Source organism: Callorhinus ursinus, unplaced genomic scaffold (assembly GCF_003265705.2).
Source record: "Callorhinus ursinus isolate GAN/ISIS: 27379988/994484 unplaced genomic scaffold, GSC_fseal_2.0 scaffold10, whole genome shotgun sequence".
Classification (NCBI taxonomy): Eukaryota; Metazoa; Chordata; class Mammalia; order Carnivora; family Otariidae; genus Callorhinus; species Callorhinus ursinus.
In genome coordinates, this window is record NW_027397072.1 from 16,319,579 (window position 1) to 16,339,603 (window position 20,025).

Sequence of the window (20,025 nt, forward strand, 5' to 3'; positions counted from 1 at the left end):
GTGCACGTAAACAATAAAAGCATTGTACCTTATTTTAATTTTGTAATCAACTAATTTATCAAAGGCCAAAAAATTGAGCACAAAACAGTGATTTATAACAGAAGGGCTAAGGCAACCTTAACTATAGCGGTGCTGGAAAAGCAGTAACACCACAGACGAGATTGAAATTCTACTTAATGCAGATGATTTTTAGTTACTTTCACATCAAACACTACCATGAATAAGCAATTGTAATCCTGCAAATTATGTTTCGTAATTAATATGGCTTGATTTTTGTAACATGGCTAAGGTTATATTCCCATTGGTTCTACTATTTCATGTATTTCAAGAAGTGGCCAAGAGAAGAAAACCAGAGCTCCAATAACTGCAAGATTTCCTTGAGCTCTGGAAGAGCCAAAAAAATAAATGGACTTAAAGATAACCAAATAACCACTAATTATTAAAAATACTTACAAAAGTTCCCTTCCTAAATCGAGAATCCAATTTATCAGCAGGAGAAGAACTTAATACATATTCTACCATGCTCACACCAAGGCCTCCACTTTCTGATCGCGGAGACAGTATTGCATTTACTTCACTGTTTCCATGAAAACCCTGTCCAGATCTTCTCTGTACCATAATAGGCTGGGACATTGAATGGTCTGTTTGGAAGGAAGAACACAATTACACATCTGTACTTTTAAACTAACCAAAATGTATTTACATAAATTAATATACTGAAGTAAAAAAAAAAAAAATCAGTATACTGTTTTATTTTGAATGTTACTATAATCTTAATAAAAAGCTTTCATACTGTTGAGACTCACTGGCCTGGGTACATTTCTTGGGAATACAGACAGAGCCATTTGGTTAACAAAAAAAAGTAAAAGCCGATATGAACAGTCAAACCAGAAAGGTCAACGGAGACAGAAACATTAACCTGAAGGCTCTGCTGCCTACAAGCATCTTGTTAAAATATTAAAGCTTTCTTTGTGATTCATAATAATTCAAAACAGAAACCTAGCACATCTCAAGCTCATAGTTATATACTGGACAGATTCAGAACACATGGCTGTACCACTATAAACACAAACAAATACGTTTGGAAAAAATCAGTTAATATCAAAGAATTTTCTACTCTGGGTGTAAAAACTGTCACCTAAAGATTATTTTTAAAAGTCCCTTCTAGGGGTGCCTGGGTAGCTCAGTCAGTTAAGCGTCTGCCTTTGGCTCAGGTCATGATCCCAGGGTCCTGGGATCCGGCCCCACATTGGGCTCCCTGATTGACAGGGAGCCTGCTTCTCCCTCTCCCTCTGCCTGCAGCTCCCCCTACTTGTGTGCACTCTCTGTCAAATAAATAAAATCTAAATAAATAAATAAATGTCCCTTCCTAGTTTAAAAGTTTTCCATTTATTTTTAACAAAAAATTATTCATCTGGTGTGAATACCTTTTCAACACATTTTTATGACAAAAAGAAAAAAAGCAATATTTAAGATTAGAGAACAAATGGGATACAAATATAAAAAAACATTTGAGGCAACATTCAAATATTGTTTTTTAAGGCACCAATAAGCTACCTCTGGTTCATTTGTTATCACACAGAATACTATTAGGTCCAGTCCTTAAGAGGCTGAACTATCAACGGCGGTACTCGGCCATTACTTCATTAAGTCTTATGTTTTTAAATGACTACTACTTTTGTTAAAGCATATTAAAACATTTCATTGCAGTACCTTTATCCACAAGAGATTAGTCATTATATTTTTTCATTCAATCATTCACCCTTTAACACAGTTCAAAAAAATGTTGGTTTATGGTCTCTCGTATGCTGGGCATTGCGCTATGTATGGGGAATCCAAGAACAAACAAGACAGTCCCTGCCCTAAGACAATCATAACAGAGTAAAAGTGCATCAGTAAAAATGATCCAGGATACTACGGAAACAGAAAGAAGGAGCATTAATCCTTCCCAGTCTTAGAGTGAATCCCAAAGGAAGTGATATGAAAGCTCAAGAGTTAAAGTGAGCAAAAAATAGGTGAACGTGAGGGTGAGAAAGAGAACTTCAGTTAGACTGTGCCTGGGTGGCACAGTCATTAAGCGTCTGCCTTCAGCTCAGGTCATGATCCCAGGGTCCTGGGATGGAGCCCCGCATCGGGCTCCCTGCTCAGCGGGAAGCCTGTTTCTCCCTCTCCCACTCCCCCTGCTTGTGTTCCCTCTCTCACTGTGTCTCTGTCAAATAAATAAAATCTTTAAAAAAAAAAAAAAGGTAACTTCAGTTAGAGAAACTAACCATATGATAAAGTCTCCTGCAGTCATGGAAAGACTCTTCTTTAGAACAATTCCTCTAGAACAAGGAATATCTTACTCATATTTGTAACATACTTGGCATTCAATAAATGTTCTATAAACAAAATAACTTCTAATTTTTCATTCATTTCTAATTTCCTATCTCTTGGTAAAGACTAATATTCATCTTCAAAATTTTATCCATACAGCCAAAAAAAGTTAAGTTGCAAGAGGAAGTGGCACAAGAAATTAAAAATACAAACTTGACACTAAAAAGAAATATATAATGTTGCTTAAATATTTCATCACTTGTACGAGTTGTCCTCCAAATATAACATACCAAAAATATTTCCCAACCATCCATCTTGAAAATAATCTCTCATTACCGTAATGTTGTGCTCAAGATGTTTTGCTTCAGAATGCTTTAAAAAATATTTGGTTCTGGTAAATAAAGTAATTAAGCATTCAACCTTCAAAACAAAAATTAAAACATGTCTACCAATCAAGTTTTCGAGCACAAGTAATTTTATTTTATTTTAAAGATTTTATTTTTGCGAGAGAGAGAAAAAGCACGGGGGGGGGGCAGAGGGAGAATAAAGAAACACCCAGGTAATTTACACTCAAAATTTAAAGTTAATTTGATTAATTATCATCCAGTAATATTTTACTGTGACAAAAACTTCTAATTATTAAGTAGACCATTAGATAAGGGTTAATTTACATTAAAAATGTACATTATAATAACTTATAAAATTTTCAACAAAGTCATCAGAAATTTGCTCCAAATACTGTCTGTCCAGGGGCAGGCAGGGTTTCAAAAAATTCAAGTAAATTCATAATTCTCACACATAACACCAATAACTTACGAGAAGTTCCCCATGCAGTCTCTCTCCATTCATCATCCCCAAGAAATATGCCTTTTTGTCCATCTTTTGTTGAATCATCAGGTTCCCAAAACTTTTTGGTAGGCAAAAGCTATTTGGGAGGGAAAAAAATATTAATTTAAGTTTCATTCTAATTGCAAATTTATTCTAATTCTACGTGAGTGAAAGAGAACTTACCACCAATATGTACGAGTTTTCAATACTAAGGAAAATTCACAGAGAACTATTTTCTATTTTTGTCTTGTTAATAATAAAATAACTCCCCACTTAATGTTTGGGTACTGGCTCTAGTAATTCTAACCCTGAACACTAGTCAAAGTCCACTTCTGACTCTTCTACATGTTTGAAATGGTTTTACCATCTTGTGACTTTCTTTATAAATTTCTTCAAAAAACCTACTAAATGTCTTAATATAGATAATAAAAACATCTATACAAAAGGTAAAAACCTCTCCTTTACTTCCTCTCCTTTACTGTCCTTGGATCACCTCCTATCCCATAGCTTCCATGATAGAAAATACATCTTCACTTTTACTTCATTTATTCAATGGAAGTTAACTTCATGACTCTTCCTAGGTCTGGAATGCTAGCAATCTATCAATTCAAATCAGGAACCTGTGGATGGTGGAAGACACACAGAAAGGAACCTCAAATACTTCTGAAATAATCTAAAAGCCCCATGCTCTATCTACCATATATGTGACACACAGAGCACATAAAAATTATGTTGATATAATGATTCACTGATTATTCAAAATGTACATTTGGCTAATTCCTAATGATACTTCATCACTCATCCTAGCCTCTCCTGTCTACCTTCCCTGATACTCAGAGAAGATGGACTGGGGATATGTTTGTTTGAAAACAATAGATTGGTTTCCTGAGGCATGCATTTAGCATTTTAAATAAGCATTCCTCAGACCTCCTCCCTCTCAGCCCGTAATTAGGTACCCAGTCTTTCAGTGGTCATAATTAAACCTGTATATACTTCTAACACTATACTTACCACACTAAATTACCTGTGTTTGCCTCCTTAGGGGCAGGGTAACCTTATTCTCAGAGAGCTCACAAACATACAAACTAAATGTAATAAAACAAACTCGGTAAAACCCGAATTGGATCTGAGAAATAAAACTGTGTGTTGGGTGTGAAAGTGTGAGTGGAAGGCGAGGAAGATAAAGTAAATCATGAACAAAGGCACAACCTAATAAATTGCACTGTGTGTACAACAAGGTATGAGATGATGAACAGATGAGGGAATGTCAAAGCTGATGCTGGTAAAGCTTTCTAGGTCAGATCCTGAGGAACCTTAACGACAAGTTAAAGAAAAACTGCACATTACTTTGAAATAAGGGAATCCATAGAGGTTGTTAAGAGTGATACTGTGTTTCAGAAAACAACTCAAGTTGTAAGCTATAAGAATAATGGATATTCTAGACTACGGACAAAGAAATCAGTTTAGCAGAACTACAACAGGGCCAAGATGGTAAGAACTGGAACAGGGTACTAACAGAAAGAATTGAAAAATAAAATGGTTTGAGAGATATTTAGGAGAGTCAGCAGGATATGATTACAAACGGGGAGGAGATTGATAAAATTTTTAAATTTGGGTAATAAGGTAAATGTAGTACTACTGACCAAACAAAAAACCAGAACCAGCTTTGATGGCAGGGGGAAAAGTTCAATTTGGGCATGTTCCTAATCTACAGATTTTTTGCTAAACTATATAATATATTTAATTTTAAAGGAAACCAACTTGGGCTAGTTTAAAAAGAAAAGTTTCTCCATGTTAGGAACTGGGCTGGGCTGCAAATGATTTGTGCACAGACTTTTAAACAATAATCTGCTCTAACAAAGATCCCAGCCAAATGCAACCTCTGTTCCTTCGTTTTTTTTTTTTTTAATCTCACTATAAAAGTTCATGTACAAAATGTAAAGCTGATTAATACTAAAACACTGTGCCTGATATAAATAATTGAACATTCATTCACAGTAAAACCCACCTTAATCCTTCAAAATACCATTAAAAAAATGGCTCCTGAGAAAATAAAGTTTTTATCCCACACATCATGAAAAAAGATTCAATATCAAAGTATAGTAACAAATAAGGAACTAAGAATAAAATTTTAACAACTTAATAGAAGCAGTCATCATAGACAGAGAAGTGGCTTAAAACTAATCTTCTAAGGTAGCAGAAGTAATAGAAACTCTTTGAGGAAACCATTCCAAAGTCTTTGTAATAAAAGTTCTATGTAGCGTTTTAGCAGAGAAGCTCATATATCACTGTTTTAAAATACAAATTGTACAACTAGGGGAAAAAAATCTATGTTAAGCACTTATGCAGTGTGCCTACTTTCTGCCAAGCACTACACTATGAATATCTTTTCATTTTGCAAACATTTATAAGATATCATGCAGAGGAAAACAATTTAGTAGTTAATAAAATTAACACTTCTACTGACAAAGGCCTGTACATTCTAGAAACAACTTTTTGTGACAGTTTAGACACTGATTCCAAATACTTTCAGAAACTACTAGTTTGTGACCAAGAATAAATTAAATTAAAATGAACTAAATATAGCTTTCTTGCTGCTTGCTGTGCCGGCCACGCGCTCCCGTGCGCCCCCCGTAGCCATGCCTCGCAAAATCGAGGAAATCAAGGACTTTTTGCTCACGGCCAGGCAAAAGGACGCCAAATCCGTCAAGATCAAGAAAAATAAGGATAATGTGAAGTTTAAAGTTCGGTGCAGCAGATACCTTTACACCTTGGTCATCACGGACAAGGAGAAGGCAGAGAAACTGAAGCAGTCCTTGCCCCCAGGTTTGGCAGTGAAGGAGCTGAAGTGAACCTGGCCCACTGATTTTGAACTGTATTAAAGTTTTAAAAATTCAAAAAAAAAAAAAAAAGAACTAATTATAGGGGAAGGCAATAATTCAGGATAGAACAGAAACAAACAAAAAGATTTAGGCAGTACACTGGTTGTAATAGCAGTAGAGATTTGCCCCTGGAGACTCTTTTACTGTAGTAGAAATGGGGAAGAATATTACAGAAAACAAGGGCTAACAGATCTTAAAGATCTGTAAAATATATGATCCACTACCACTTCATATTAGTTCCGTAATTCACAAAAGCTTTAAACCAAGGTCAAACAATTCAGTATTTGTCAACCTGCACCTCTGTCCTGCCAACTGAGAAATGACTGGGTGAACACACAAATTCATCCCCCAACTGTCCACCATATTATTCGTTCTTTCTTTCAAAAAGCATTTATGGCTTTCCCTCTCCACTGTCAAAGAAATCAGTCAACAACCTAGCATACTGCCTCAAAATACTTAACAAATTCCTACTAGAATTTAGAGGTACACCTGATTTAATACAAATTATTACATAAAATCACATAACCAACCAAAGTAACATAATCCCAAGAATCAAAAGAATCTGAAAAGCTTTATGTCTACAATATGGTGTTTTAAATTAAGGTGTTCATAAAACATCCAAACTTGGAACACTTTTGAGGAAGGGGGTGCTATTAATAATTATGCCACGACAAGAGATATGCATCTGGACTGTCTGGGCAAAATAGGATGTAAGATGACTATCTATGGAAGTTCAGAAAAGAGAGGCATAGATGCTAATAACTAAATGTGTAGAGAACAAAAAACACAAGGTAATTCCCTATAACCCCAGATTAGTTCTTTTCCAGACTTTCATCTCTTCTGTTAAGAAAAGAGATCAACACTTCTTCATTTTTTCAAATCATACAACTTCCTCAATCTTCTCCATTCCTCATATCCTTTAACAGAAAACATTAGATGTCATCACTTCCAATAGGAAGCAATATTGTAAATAGTCAAGGCATTCATGAGTTTATACCATTCCATCACTACTATACATGACCTTAGGCCAGTTAACCATTCTGAGCTTCAGTTTCCTCATCTGTAAGGATAATAAAACAACTGTCAGAGTTTCTATGAGGCTAGAATGTAACAGCATAAGTAAACTGCCTAGAACAGTATCTAGCACACAGCAGACACATAAGTATTAGATATCTTTACTACAAAAAATAGGAATCTTCTAATATTATAAAAGTAACACACTGACCAGCAATATTTAACTGGCTAAGAACTATGACGTTATTCATTATAAAAATTTCGTCTATAGCTATTTGCCTTCTTTTTCAAGTCCATTTGAGTATTGTAGGAGAATGGTGAAACAAAGAACAGATGCCTAATACAGTCCCATTCTGCATAAGGTAACAGAACCAAGGTTACACATATGGCTAGTAAATGGCTGCATTAGGATTTGAACCCATCAATCTCTATAATTTTAACGTTCATTCTCTTTACACTTAACTACCATAGAAGATGGTTCTTTTCAATCACAGTCTAATTCATCAGTATTTCTGAAAATTCCCAGTATTAGAATACCACTAGATATAATAAACTTTAATAATATTATCATGATATTCTGCCTATATAATGTGGGTATTCATTACTGCGGATAAACTTTAAGGTAGAATCGTTAAGAAAAAGATTTATGTAGACAAAACTATGATCTATCTTCAAGTAGCTGGTTTCCATTCCAGTCATCCCTAACAGATCAGATCAGAGCTAGAACATCTGAGATATGTGTAATTCATATAAAAGGTTATTCTTATTACTGTCTCCAAAGAAGTCAGTCTTACTTGAGGTCATAGCACTAATGATAGATCAGAGAAAACAGAAGTCTCCTTACTCCCCTATCCAGTATTCCACTTCACCACACCACTTAGGATCTCAGCACATAATTTTCTTTAAATATTACTGTGTAAGAAACAAGGGGGCATTATTTATCATACTAAGTTATGAATACTCCCCCCAAAAAACACATTAATTCAGTGACTTAAAGTTAAATTCTGGGTTTCCTAAAGAATTTCAGGCAGGGGCCTCTTTCCCCCTATTTAAAAAATAAACAGGAACATACAGTCTGTGTATAAAACAACAGGTATGTGCCTCTGCAGTGTAGTTTTATTTTTTAAGATTTTATTTATTTATTTGACAGAGAGAGAGCACAAATAGGGGGAGCAGCAGGCCGAGGGAGAAGCAGGCTGCCCGCCTTGCCGGGAGCCCAATCCCAGGCTCCTGGGATCATGACCTGAGCAGAAGGCAGACACAACGACCAAGCCACCCAGGTGCCCCTGCAGTGTAGTTTTAAAACACTATGCTAATGAAACTGAGTCCAACCTCCTATGAATGAGCTTTGCTCTTTTTAAGCGGTATGATGTAATACAAATCAGGAAGTCTTTTGACAAAAACATGCTATGGAAAAATATGGAAAGAATGAGTTTATGAATGGATGAATATACAGATCTGTTCCCATTTCTGGATGACCAAATAGAAAAGACTGCCCTTCTGATGATGGGTCAGCACAGAATACCATGATCTATAAAACCCAGTACATTTGAAAACAGTCCTGTATGTAATGCAGTGCTTTCTACATTAGAGATCTACAACAACTTAAGACATAATAAAGAAAACTTTATTTTTGAAGAAAAAGTCAAGAATAGGGCAATCCATTAAAAAAGGATGTCACATTAAAAAAATAAACAAGCAAGTTTAGAAAACGGAAGAGCCAGAAACTCAGGGCTACTTTTAATTTACTAAAATGAATGGATTCTGGGATAAAACAAAAACAAACCACCTCACCTGTCAGGAAAGGAGGAGAAGACTGGTGAGAGAGAGACAGGCAAAGAAGGAAATCCCAGAAGGTTCCCTGCTGCCTGTGAGATGAGGAAAGATAGACAGGCTTGTGGGAGACAGAACCCAGAGACAGAAACCTGAGCAGGTTTCTTATCTATCTCCTAGAGGTAACAGAATTAGTTGGTAAACTGTTAAGAAAAAATAATTAGTGAGTAACAGCTTATTTAAAAATACATTTCTACTGAATGAAGGTCACAGAAGCACTGACCTACTGCTATCTGCCCAAAAAAGCAGGCAGTCTATACCCTCGCCAGCCACTTGTACTCTGCATATCTGAAATTTCCATTAAGAAAGCCTAGATTTAAGTTTAGATCAACATACTATTCCAACCCAGCTTGTCTCTTTTCCAAAAACATCAAGTGTACTTCCTCCACCCTCAAGTAACTAACCAAACTCTTCCAACTATTTCTGATCATGACATTTTTTTAACTGCAAAGATGTCTTTGCATTTATCAACTACTATTTGGAAAGGGAGGGGGAAAATGAGCCAATTGGTAAATATATGTACAATGTAGATCTAGGAAGCAAAGTGCTGGGGGGGGTCTAGAAGAATTAAGTTAATGGTGTGACTTTACTTGCTCTTAAAAATCAAGTTCAAGTTTGTCAGAGACTAGGCTGAAACACTGTTCAAACCTGCTTTCAAGATAGGTTATTCTACTTTTTAAAGACTAAGTAGCAGTGAACAAAACAAAAGCCCTTTTCAACTGCTTCTTTTTATTCGCCCATAGTGTAAATAATGCCTAAGCAGCCACTGTATTGCAGTGAAGCTCTATAGTTTTTTGTTGTTGACTAAAAAATTATTCCCTCTTTCAAATCTTTCTTAGGGACTAAAATTTTACCTTATGCACTAGACTAACAAGTTTACTTTGGCAATACTTATGCTTAAGTACCTTAACTCACCCTTAAATCAGTCCTCTGAAAATGACAAACTCTTTGGAAAACGCTGTTCTGGAGAAGGGAAGGGTTAGCTAGCTGCAGGGTGCCCTCTTGTGGCCCAGAGGAGTGACTGGACTCTTTTTCTGCATCTGAAGAGCACACAGCATTGGATGGAGTAAGTCTCATGAAGGTCTCTAATCTACCAAAGTAAAATAATCTCCAGGAGCAAGCAGTTAATTACACATCTTATGTCTGTTCACTGTTATGTTCTATTAGCAAAGTCCACATTATGTTAGTACCATAGAACATGACAAAATAAAGATGTGACCACAAGGGTTTTTATAAGCGATTAAAGTTTTCTAAATATAATTTAGGTATACAGAAACAGCATTTTTGATGCCTTATATTATGTTATGGTGCAGTTAAGTGGGATGCCCCAATGAAAATCATATATTAACAGGACTGATAAAATCTATTAAAAAATTCAGAGTGCTCACTGTGTGTCAGTCATTCAAAGCTAACAATCTACAGAGAAGACTAATATAAAACAAACTGTAACAAAGTAATATAATATGTATAAAGATCTATGAAAAGTCAGAAGAGGAAGTAATTAATTCTACTACAGATAGCAATGGTACAATAGTAAGACTCTCATTTCTCAGCACAGTCTTGTATAGGATTAGAAGTTTATTAAGCAAACAGTAAATGAGGAGAGATTTTTGGAAGAGAGAATAGTGAACAATTAAGCGTGGCTGAAGTCAACAGCATACATATATAAAACAGCAGGACAAGGATAAAGAAAGGCTCTTTTCAGGGCAAAGTAATTGTGGTTCATTACCAAAATATAAAACATTAATTTCTAAACCAAGTCGATCAATCAACTAGACACAATCTCACTAAAAATTACTGCTAGGGGTTAAAAAAAAGCTGAAATCACAATACAGAATTGTATAATCCAAGATTTAAAAAACCCACATCATGTGGAAGACATAACCACTATTTTCAAGAATATTTACGGTTAAAAAAAAATGAGTCTCAATGGCTCAAATAATCAAAGTGAGGTATATACATTCTTAGTTTTCATAAATACTTACCTCTCCCATTCCCCGAGATTCTAATGCAAGAGCTTGAAAATCATGATTCATTTCATCCACAGATCAAACCTGTTGAATAACAAAAACAAAAATCAGTAAAATTTAAACAGACTGCAACAAATATTTTTATATTATATTGCTATTACTGCTATTAGCATGCGTTGAGATGGGCAAAAATCGATTTCTCTATGAAGATAGATTTTCCTGAATAGAGCACATAACAGCAATCTACATTAAAATGAAAATTAACACCCTGGAGTCAAAGGTTCTTGGGCTATTCTGTGTGCCAAGAGAAACCCCTACTAGCTGAGCAAAATAGATGGGAAGTAATAAAGAATAAAGGAAGCAAGCTCAAATACTAAAATACAGTCTGTTTTTTTTGTTATAGCTCCAATTACAAAATTACTATTTTACTTAACATTTTTCAAAACTTCTCAGCATTTCATTATTTGTAGATCTTATACCAATGATAAAAAGTCACTGAAAATATTTAAGTGGTGATCCAGTTCAACCTCAAAGAAACATACAAATTAATCAGCTGTGAGAGCAATATTGAAATTTCCGTAAGAGTAGCTCCTTTCCCTTCTCCTTCAACTAAAACTAAAGTGTATTTTATCTTTCCATTTCTAACTGTTTAGTTTATCATTCACTTGACAATGTGTTCTTGAGTCAGAGGTCCTTTGCCTTCTAATGTTAAGTACTGCTGGAAAAAAAAAAATCACTCAACACTGAAGCTACTACAAATTTAGCCTTCCTGCTTTTGGGCCTTACAATATAACCCTATCATTTCCCCCTTTAAAACTCTCTTTAAAACTCCACAGCATGTGACATTACAAAGCACGCCTCCGTTCCTATAATAACTGTTCTTTGTTGCTACTTTGTCTCTTAAAATTCTTCTTTCTACTTTCCGGTGTCTCGATGCTTTTTCTCAGGCTTCTTCACAGACTTCAACTTGTCTCTTCAACTCCATTTTCAATGTTAGAGTTCCTTAGTACTCTATCCATGGTAGTCTCCTCTCTACCCTTTATCCTACGTAATCTCATCCACTCTCATTGCTTTCAAAACCATATATATGCTTAGGACACTGGCTCTAACGTTTCTATTTATGAGCCAAATTTCTCTCCTCTTAAAAATTTCCAATTATCTCCTTCCCATTCCCTGGGCAAAATTCCAACATTACTCTTCTTTCTTCCCCACTTACAACTTCATTCTTTCCTTTCTTACACCAATATCCAGTCACTAATATCAACCTCCTACCTCACTTAACATCTAACCATTTTCCATCTGGTTGTTGTGTGATTGTTTTGTTTTGGGGGGCCAGAGGGGGAGAGAGAGAGAATCTGAAGCAGATTCCACGCCCAGCGGTGCAGCCCGGCACAAGGCTTGATCTCACCACCCTGAAATCATGACCTGAGCCAAAATCAAAGATGGATGCTTAACCGACTGTGTCATCCAGGTGCCCCACCAGCTGTCTGGTTGTTTAGACTACCATCATTTCTTACCTAAAATATTGCGATCATCTCCTAACTTCCCATATGATCTAATCTTCAAAGTGTAATCAGCCATCTTCCTGAATTGTACTTTGTTCATGTAACTCCTATATTTTAATCCTTGACGCCTACCTTACAAGGGGATAGAACTGGATTCAATTATAGTTCTGGCAGCTTACTAGTTTTGTAACTCTGGACAGGTAATCTAAACTTGTTTTTTCTCAATTTTGGGGGTAGGGGAGGGTAATGGGAGGGTAACAGCAGCTGCCACATGGCTTATTGGAAAAGCTGAATTAGATAACAGAACACTTAAATTGGTACTGGGTACATAAGTATTCAGAACTTAGCTATTAAAGTGGTGCCTGACTGGCTCAGTCCATAGAGTATGCAACGCCTGATGGTTCTAAGTTCAAGCCCCACGTTAGGTGTAGACCTTACTTAAAAATAAAATCTTTAAAAAAAGTTAGCTATTAAAAAAAAGCTCTTCAGGGGCACCTGGCTGGCTCGGATGATTAAGCGTCTGCCTTCAGCTCAGGTCATGATCTCCAGGTCCTGGGATCAAGCCCCACATCAGGCTCCCCGCTCAGCGGGGAGTCTGCTTCTCCCTCTCCCTCTCCCCGCTGCTCATGCTCTCTCTCACTCCCTCTCTGTATCTCTGTCTCAAATGAATAAATAAAAACAATTCTAAAAAAAAAAAAAAAGGCTCTTCAATCTTTTCATCAAATGATACTTGAACAATGAGATATCCATATGCAAAAAATGAACCTTAACTTAAACATCTTAATGTAGGGGCACCTGGGTGGCTCAGTTGTTAAGCGTCTGCCTTCAGCTCAGGTCATGATCCCAGGGTCCTGGGATCGAGCCCCGCATTGGGCTCCCTGCTCGGCAGGAGGCCTGCTTCTCCCTCTCCCACTCCTCCTGCTTGTGTTCCTGCTCTTGCTCTCTCTCTGTCAAATAAATAAATCTTAAAAAAAAAAATCTTAATGTAAAAGTTAACTAATGGATCATACACCTAAATTTAACACCTAATAAGACTTCTAGAAAAAACAAAAGCTGTGCGACCTAGAGTCTGATAATGATTTTTAAGATCAACATCAAAAGCAGAGTCAATGAAAGAAAAACTGATGTCTTAAAAATCTGACTTCATCAATAAAAAAACACGCTGTACAAAGGACACTGATAATAATGAAAAGACCACAGACCAGGAGAAAATATTTGGAAATCACATATCCCAATACAGGACTTGTTCCAGAATATATTAAAAACTCTTAAAAAAAATAACCCAATTTAAAAATGGGCAAAAGATCTGAAGAGATACTACATCAAAGAAGATATATGGATGGCAAATAAGCTATTTTCTTGTTAGAAAAGCTGGATTCATTACCAGTTCTCACAAAGTGAACATTTCATTTACTCAGTAAGCTTTTACTGGATCATCTGCAATGTGTTAAGATTTTGTAGAGAGGGCGCCTGGGTGGCTCAGTTGGTTAAGCGACTGCCTCCGGCTCAGGTCATGATCCTGGCGTCCCGGGATCGAGTCCCGCATTGGGCTCCCTGCTCAGCAGGGAGTCTGCTTCTCCCTCTGACCCTCTTCCCTCTCGTGCTATCTCATTCTCTCTCTCAAATAAATAAATAAAATCTTTAAAAAAAAAAAAAAAAAAGATTTTGTAGAGAAAAAAACGAATTAAAATATGGTCACTGTTCTTAAAGAGTTTAAACGAACTGCATAGGTTTCCTGGTAATTGAAGGTGTAGTCCTTTAACCTAAACCCTCCTGCAGATAAGTATAAACTCTGGACAAATATTAAACAATTTGAAGGTGATGGGAAACAACAACAACAAAAACAAACTGGAAGACAGTCTACACTTAGAAGAAAGAACTGGCACAGAGTGAGTTTTTCAATGGGTTTTTCGCCTGAGGACAGGCCTGGGTTTGGAGGTGGGGCGCCAAAATTCCTATAGAGAATCCAGTCTTAAAGGCTTGAAGAACCAAAGGACAGACTTTGGGGCAACCAGAGATGCTGGAAACTGAGGAAGGAAGTCTCAGAAAGGAAAACCACCTGTAAAGACAACATGTAAAGACAAATATATAAATACATATAAAGCTTTATTACAAACATGCTTGCAGTAGTATTGCTTGCAGATTACTGAAATTCTGAAATTACAAACCACATAACTGCCCTACAATAGTTAAGTGACACAACACATTTATAAAATGGAATATCACATAACTATTAAAAATACTTGAGTTTGCAATTAAGAAAATGCTTAGATAGTAATGTTAATAAAGATTGAAAGGAGGAGTGGCTGCATAGCTCTGTCAGTTAAGCATCTAACTGCGGCTCAGGTCATGATCTGGGGGTCCTGGGAGGGAGCCCTAGGAGTCCTGGGATGGAGCCCTGCGTGCCCTGTGCTGGGACTCCCAGCTCAGAGAGGAGTCTGCTTCTCCCTCGCCCTCTGCCCCTCCCCCCACTCACGCCGGCTGGCGTGCTCTCTCTCAAATAAGTAAATCTTTAAAAAAACAAAAAGACTGGGGCACCTGGGGACCTCAGTAGGTTAAGCGTCTGCCTTTGGCTCAGGTCATGATCCCTGGGTCCCGGGATCGAGCCCCACATCGGGCTCCTTGCTCAGTGAGGAGCCTGCTCTCCCTCTGCCTGACACTCCCCCTGCTTGTACTCTCTCAAATAAAACACAATCTTTAAAAAATAAAAAATAAGTTAAAAAATAAAAAATAGACAAAGACTGAAAGGAAATAACCCAAAATTCATACAGTCCTTAAGTGATCAGAGTACATCATTTTTTTATCTATTTATCTGTATTTTATTACCTTTCTACAATGTATCTGTATGGTCCATGAATGAAAGGAGAGGTTTTTTTGTTTTTTTTTTATTAGAGAAAGAAATCACTGGCAAGGGAGAACAACAGGCAGAGGGAGAAGCAGGTTCCCCGCTGAGCAAGGAGCCCAATGCAGGACCTGATCCCAGGACTCTGGGATCATGACCTGAGCCAAAGGCAGACACTCAACTGACTGAGCCAGCCAGGCTTCCCAGGAGGGAGATTTTTATTAAGAAAAATGAAAAGAACAGAATAGAAGACAAGAAATTTTCTCAAGAGTGAAAAAGGACTGGATCTTTTTTTTTTTTTTAATATTTTATTTATTTATTTCAGAGAGAGAGAGGGAGGGAGAGTGAAAGCATGAGGATGGGGAAGGGCAGAGGGAGAAGCAGGCCTCCCGCTGAGCTGGGAGTCCAATGCAGGGCTCAATCCCAGGACCCTGGGATCAGGACCTGAGTCGAAGGCAGGCGCTTAACCAACTGAGCCACCCAGGCGCCCCAGGACTGAATCTTTACTTTTCCTTACTTCCAGGTTTTCATCTGTGGTCCAAATAAATGAGGTTATGCCTAAGTTAAAGAACCTACAGATAAATGTGACAAGTCTCTAGGAGCCATTCTTACTTTTGTGGTGAATCACGCCCCAGGGCAGGGGTCAACAAACTTCTTTCAGTAAAGAGCCAGACAGTAAACATTTTAGGTTTGGCAGGTCATATGATCTATGTTCTCAATGACACCTCTGTAGCACAAAAGCAGCCATATGATACCGAAATAAATGAGCATGAATGTGTCCCAATAAAACTTTATTTATGAATAGTGAAATCTTAATTTCATGTATTTTTTATGTGTTACAAAATATTCTTTTTCCACCCAACCATTTAAAAATCTAAAAACCAATTCTAGAGAAGTGGGCCAAAAAAAAACACAGGTTGTGGGCCAGATCTGGACTGTAGACCAGTTTGCTGACCTCTGCTCTAGTGGATTCACTTTGCTCTACAAAAAAAAAAATCAAAAGCAGATAATCCACTCTCAAATATGAGCAAGCCAAAAGTAAAGCATTAGAGCTTTGCTTCCAACTTTTTCATCTACACTATCCCCAGGCATATGTCTTCTTATAATGAAAGTTACATTTAAATGGAGGCGACTGAGTAGGTTATGAGGAAAAGACTTTAAAATACAAAAGAAAACAAAATCCACAGAAGACTCAAACTCAGTTTTGCAGGTTAGGGTATTACAATTTATTTCAATCTTGAAAAAACTGGAGGATAAAGTGGGCAAAACAGGATAGAAAGTAAACACTAACACTCAGGCCAATAATCTCCATGTTAGTAATAATAAAGCTGAGGGGGCAGGAGTCACACATATACCATTAAGTGGGACTCTCAAAAATTTGGGAAAATGCCAATTTTCTATGTCCTATGAAGTTACAAATTTTGGTATCATTTGGTGGCAAGGGAAAAGAGTTTGGACATGAATTTAACAACTTTATCCAGAATGGTTAGATCTTAGGAAGAAAGAACACTTTTTTCTTCTAACAAGCAACAGAGTATCTAGCATCCAGGTACAGAATATTGAATTGACTATGTTATTTTGAAGAAAACGTATCCAAAAGTTATGGTACAAAGTATTACTTGGGGTGTAAAGTCTGTCTTCAAATTTTTTTTGTTTGCATCATTAAGCGGTGAAACGCCCCCAATATTATTTAATAAACCATTGGAATTAGCTCATATAGAAGATATATAATAGAAACTTTTCTATGGCCAAGACTCTGTAATCTTAAGTAAGTCTGAATTAGAAAGTTAGTTTCTTGAGGTTGATTCTTTGTTTCAAAAAAAAAAGAACAGTGTCTCATTAAATTATAAAATTTACCAACATTAGCCAACTCTTTGTAGGCAACATTACTGCTAATTACATGAGAAAAACAGATAAAGCACCTTGAATAACAGGTTAATAACTTGGTTAAGTTCTAAGTTTTCATATTTACTAACATGTAATTCAAAAGGTTTACAAGTAAGTTTGTGTAAAGAACCAAGAATATGCGTTAATAAGTACATTTATATCATTAAGAGTACTAATTTTTCTCAGACAACATCTGATCCAATTCCTCACCATATGTCTACTATAAAAAATAAGGTGGGGGGAAAACCACTTAGAGCTACAATAAATGGTATTAAAGCACTTTCTACTACCAAAGGACACTAATCACAATTTCACAGTATTTAAGGCCATAGCAGAAATTAAGCTCTGGGGTCAAAGGGGCTAGGAACTGTGTCTCAGCTATCTATAAATACTCAATATATATTGAATGAAAAAGATTTTTTATGGTATGAAATGCAAATTCAGATCAAGAAATCAAGTATCAGATAGTAACTGCTTATAATGCCTTCATATGTATTAATACACAATGCTCATTCTAATGGAGATGTGAACAAGGCTCTTCCTCAGACTTTCTGTAACAATGAAGACATTTATCAACATAAAATGTCTGATAGCAACTTCCTATTGGCACTACTTTTCCATATTAGTTCTATAATACCTGAAGGCTACTGCTATCTTGTGCATAAATTACAAAAACAACAAAATTACATGAAAACTTAATTAAATATAAGCCAATACAAAGAGTAACTTAAAAGGCTTATGAAATATTCTTGGTAGTCATCCATCTTGGATAGTTTTTAATGAACATAATCATTGAGCAGTAGTGGTTTCCAATGTAAACAGAAGCTAAAATCCTTAAGAATATCTTCCTTTTTTTTTTTTTTTTTTTATTTATTTGAGAGAGAGAGAGAGAGAGAGAGAGAAACAGCATGAGAGAGGAGAAGGTCAGAGGGAGAAGCAGGCTCCCCGCTGAGCCGGGAGCCCGATGCGGGACTCGATCCCGGGACTCCGGGATCATGACCTGAGCCGAAGGCAGTCGCTTAACCAACTGAGCCACCCAGGCGCCCCAAGAATATCTTCATTTCTTCAGCATATTAAATCACTTTAGCAAATTTGCCAACAAATTTGTTTAGTAATTATCTTTTCTTATCCACAACAAAAGTAAACCTATCCAGGCTTACGTATTTGTAGTAGACCATTAGCCTTCAAAGATTTTACATTGCAAGCTTCTACTAATCACCATCAACACCTAGTAATTTACTTTTTCTGGGGGCATGAATTGAATCATACACTTTTCTTGTGTGTGTGTTTGTGTGTATGTTTTATTAAGTGTAACTTTAAACATTTTGAGGCTTTAAGAAATTTTTTAAATTTAATTCGAGTTAACATACAGTGCAATACTGGTTTCAGGGAACAGAATTCAGTGATTCATCACTTATATACAACACCCAGTGCTTATCATAACAAGTGCCCCCCTTAATACATCCCCATCTAGCCCATCCCCCACCCACCTCCCTCCATCAACCCTCAGTCTGTTCTCTATCAAGAGTCTCTCATGGGCGCCTGGGTGGCTCAGTTGGTTAAGCAACTGCCTTTGGCTCAGGCCATGATCCTGGAGTCCTGGGATCGAATCCCACATCGGGCTCCCTGCTCAGCAGGGGGTCTGCTCCTCCCTCTGACCCTCTTCCCTCTCATGCTCTCTGTCTCTCATTCCCTCTCTCTCAAATAAATAAATAAAATCTTAAAAAAAAAAATCTCTCATGATTTGTTTCCCTCTCTCTCTTCCCCCCTCCCATATGTTCATCTGTTTTGTTTCTTAAATTCCACATGAGTGAAATCATATGGTATTTGTCTTCCTTTGGCTGACTTATTTTACTTAGCATAACACACTCTAGCTCCATCCACATTGTTGCAAATGGCAAGATTTCATTCTTTCTGATGGCTGAGTAATATTCCATCTCATATATATACACATCTTCTTTATCCATTAATCAGTCGATGGACATTTGGGCTCTTTCCATAGTTTGGCTATTGTTGGTAATGTTGCTATAAACACTGGGGTGCATGCACCCCTTCCAATCAGTATTTTTGTATCATTTGGGTAAATACCTAGTAGTGCAATTGCTGGATCACAGGGTAGTTCTATTTTTAACATTTTGAGGAACGCCCATATTGTTTTCCACAGTGGCTCCCACCAAGAGTGCAAGAGGGTTCCCCTTTCTCTGCATCCTCGCCAACATCTGTTGTTTCTTGTGTTAACTGTATCCATTCTGACAGGTGTGAGGTGGTCGCTCATCTTGGTTTTGATTTGTATTTCCCTGGTGATGAGTAATGTTGAGCATTGTTTCATGTGTCTGTTAGCCATCTGGAAATCTTTAGAAAACTGTCTAATTCATGTCTTCTGCCCATTTTTTAACTGGACTATTTGGTTTTTGGGTGTTGAGTTTAATAAGTTCTTTATAGATTGTGAATACTAACCCTTCATCTGCAAATATCTTTTCCCATTCTCAAGGCTGCCTTTTAGTTTTGTTGATGTGTTTCCTTCACTGTGCCGAAGCTTTTCATCTTGAAGTCCCAATAAGTTCATTTTTGCTTGTTTCCCTTGAATCATACACTTCTCTAATGGTGCTGAATAAGTCACTTAGCTAGTAGTTGCGCCAAGAACCACATCAACATTTTTTGATAATTTGCTACTTGTTTGTCCACATACTTCATGGGGTAATTATAGATGCTTGTTTTCCCAGCAATAAAAAACAGTATGACTGACAACTATACTAAGGAAAAGTCAAGTTTTCATGTTTCGAATAAAATTTGGCGTGTGTGCACACACACACACAAACACAACTATTAATACAGATTCCCAGAAACCAGAAATCTTCAAAGACCCTACCTCAAATCGTCTAATAAAATTAGAAATTAGATTATTCCAACATCAGCATTTAGCCACTAAATACAAATTTACCAAGAAT

At 36.8% G+C, this 20,025-nt stretch overlaps 1 protein-coding gene and 1 pseudogene across 7 annotated transcripts in view; one reads left to right on the forward strand and one right to left on the reverse strand.

The window, feature by feature from the left end:
- Positions 1 to 20,025, reverse strand: part of PUM2 (pumilio RNA binding family member 2) — a 103,234-nt gene that overhangs the window by 65,658 nt on the left and 17,551 nt on the right. For 6 of the 7 annotated variants that reach the window (XM_073897033.1, XM_073897034.1, XM_025867796.2 and 3 more), the window contains exons 2-4: positions 10,859 to 10,927; positions 3,133 to 3,241; positions 454 to 641 (exon numbers count right to left, since the gene is read on the reverse strand). In XM_073897033.1, coding sequence (XP_073753134.1) covers positions 454 to 641; positions 3,133 to 3,241; positions 10,859 to 10,909 — 348 coding nt within the window. In that variant the 5' untranslated portion in view covers positions 10,910 to 10,927. Of the gene's footprint in view, positions 1 to 453; positions 642 to 3,132; positions 3,242 to 9,788; positions 9,910 to 10,858; positions 10,928 to 20,025 lie in introns of those variants that run through there. The other variant, XM_025867797.2, reaches the window with a different exon arrangement.
- Positions 5,719 to 6,027, forward strand: LOC112820801 (large ribosomal subunit protein eL38 pseudogene; annotated as a pseudogene).